The following is a 2,746-nucleotide window of genomic DNA, read 5'->3' as shown; positions in this document are numbered from 1 at the left end:
ATATATATATATATATATATATATATATATAATTTATGGCTATGTGGTTAAGAAGCTTGCTTCCCAACTATGTAGTCTTGTATTGAGTCCCACTTTAGGCAAGTGTCTTCTGTTATTACACTGAGTCAACCAAAGCTTTGTGAGTGGATTTGGCTGATGGAAACTAAAAAAAAAAGTCTATCATGTTTGTGTTTGTGTGTGTTTCTCCTTGTTTTGACATCGCGTGACAGTTGTAAATGATCACTATTGTCATACAAGTGATGTTGTTCATTTCCAGTCTTCTATTGAAAATAAGAACTGTTAGTTGGAAACAGTGAGGGTTGATGACAGGAAAGGCATCCAACTGTAGAAAACCCACCTCAATGAATCCCATCTGACTCATGCAAACAGGGAAAAGTGGATGTTGAAATGATGATGATGATGATTATAATTATTGTTATTAGTAGTATTATAATTCCCAAAACTGTGATAATCTTATGAGCAACAACTTATTTCAGACACTTTTTTCCTCTTTTATTAAGATAAAATGATCAAGTGATTGTTATTGTTTTTAACCCCTATTATCAAAGGCCTTCCAGTTATGACCACCCCATCTTTTATTCAGACAGTGTGTCGAGAACTGTCACAAGTGATTTAGAGCAGGGGTTTTCAAACTTTTTGACTTGCGGGACCCCTTTATATTTCAGGCTTTATCTTAGGGACCCCCTTATAAACGCTTATGAAATTTATACATAAATATTTGCTTAAAATAACATATTTTTACATTTATTCATTCAACAGTATTTAACAAATAGGTTTATTGTTAATTAAAAGATTTCAATTAAAAAACATATATAAAATCAAATTGCCCATAAAAAGTATTTGCTGACCCCCTGTGGTCTGCGGACCACAGTTTGAAAACCCCTGGTTTAGAGTACTGGGCTCACAGTCATAAGGTGGTGTGTTTCACAGAATCAGTAGAGCACTATGTCAGATGCTTGGCACTCTCCTTACTCTTATTTTTATTTCTTTTTGATTTTTCTTTCAGATTTCTTCATCTCATCTTTCTTTTCTTTTCTCATTCTTTTTTTTACTTTTTCTCTTCTATACATTTCTTTGGTTTTTTTTTCTGTATCCTTATTCATTCATTCTGACTTTTTTACGCAGAATTCTCACCATCCAACCCATGCCAGCATGGAAAACAGATGTTAAATGATGATGATGTTGATGATGATTCTCTCTTTCTTTATTCCTCTCACTTTCTTTTGTCTTTTCTCTTTTCTTTCTGATATTTTCTCTTTATTCATATTTTGACTCTTGTATTCTTTGTCTCATTCTTTCTCTTTCCTCTCTCCTTTTCTTTTTTATATTCTTTTAATATTCTTTATTCTTTCATTAATTCTAACACTCATCTTATTTTTAAAAAATTTTTCAGACCAAAGATAAGAAAAGGGTGAATTCTTCAGCTGCATTCTTCAGTCAACTCCAAAATGAAGTCAGGTCCAATGATATTTCATCTAAACATCCTGCCAAAAAGCAGAAAGTGAGCCACAAATCTGCAATATCGTTAAAGCTGTAAATTAAATTGGTTCTAAGTTCCAAATGTAAATAAAACATAATGTTTTCAAAGTCTTTTTCTTTCTAAATCAAAAAATTTTTTTGGCAACTAATTCTTATGTTACCTCAATATATTCTTTTAACCCAAAGATTCTCAACCATTTTTTATCTATGAACCCCTTTGGTTACTATCTTATTCTGGTGGACCTCCCTAGCCATTCAGTATTTAAAAATCTAGTTACATAGAAACTTCTTTCTAAATTCCTGTTTTTGTTTTTCCCTTGTGTAGGTTGAACTATGTAAAATGATAGAGAAAGAAACCTAGCTGTTTCTTGCAATACATAGATTTAAAGCAAAACTTTTCCAGGGGCCCTTAAAATACTATTGTGGACCCCGGTTGAGAACTAGTGTTCTAACCCATATTTGCATGGAAAAATGAACGCAAATGATTGAATACATTCCACCCCTTCTCCATCATTCACTACATCTACCCCCTGACTTTTTTTTTACTTACTTCATTCATTAGACTGCAGCCGTGCTTGGGCATTGCCTTGAGGAATTTTTAGTCAAATGAATCGGCCCCAGTACTTATTTTCTTTTTTAAGCCTGGTATTTACTCTAGTGGTCTCTTTTGCCAAACTACTAAGTCATGGGGACGTAAACACACCACAAAGATATCATTCAAAACACAAACACTCACATCATTGAAATCTCAAAGCTACGAGATAACGCAGGATTAATTCAAAACAATGGGTAAATATGTGCTGCATTTGACAGAGTAATATGAATGGTAAAGGGTTTAGAAGTTTGCCTACCAACCATGTGGTCTTGGCTTCAATCCCACTGTGCAGCACCTCAGGCATTTGACTTTTGCTATAAACTGAGGCTGACCAAAGCCATGTAAGTGGATTTGATAGATGGAAACTGAAAGAAGCTGTTGTGTGTGTATGTATCGTGGAAGAGGTAGGCCCAGGAAGACCTGGGCTGAGGTTGGTGAGGCAAGACCTTCGTACATTGGGCCTCACCGAGGCGATGACTACTGACCGAGACCTTTGGAAATGTGCTGTGCGTGAGAAGACCCGGCAAGCTAAGTAAGATCGTTGCCAGTGCCCCTGGACTGGTTCTTGTGCGGGTGGCACATGAGATGCACCATTTTGAGCGTGGCCGTTGCCAGTACCGCCTGACTGGCTCCCGTAGGATTTTCGAGCGA

At 35.9% G+C, this 2,746-nt stretch overlaps 1 protein-coding gene across 1 annotated transcript in view; it reads left to right on the top strand.

The window, feature by feature from the left end:
• Positions 1-1,608, top strand: part of LOC106873785 (U3 small nucleolar ribonucleoprotein protein MPP10) — a 34,108-nt gene extending 32,500 nt beyond the window's left edge. The window contains exon 11 of the mRNA XM_014921293.2: positions 1,415-1,608. Within this exon, the coding sequence (XP_014776779.2) occupies positions 1,415-1,558 (144 nt within the window). The 3' untranslated portion in view covers positions 1,559-1,608. The remainder of the gene's footprint in view (positions 1-1,414) is intronic.
• Positions 1,609-2,746: the final 1,138 nt, after the last annotated feature.

The sequence above is a fragment of the Octopus bimaculoides genome, chromosome 23 (genome assembly GCF_001194135.2).
Source record: "Octopus bimaculoides isolate UCB-OBI-ISO-001 chromosome 23, ASM119413v2, whole genome shotgun sequence".
Taxonomy (NCBI): domain Eukaryota; kingdom Metazoa; phylum Mollusca; class Cephalopoda; order Octopoda; family Octopodidae; genus Octopus; species Octopus bimaculoides.
The sequence above is the reverse complement of the archived record's forward strand: the minus strand, read 5'-3'. Positions and strand labels throughout refer to the sequence as shown.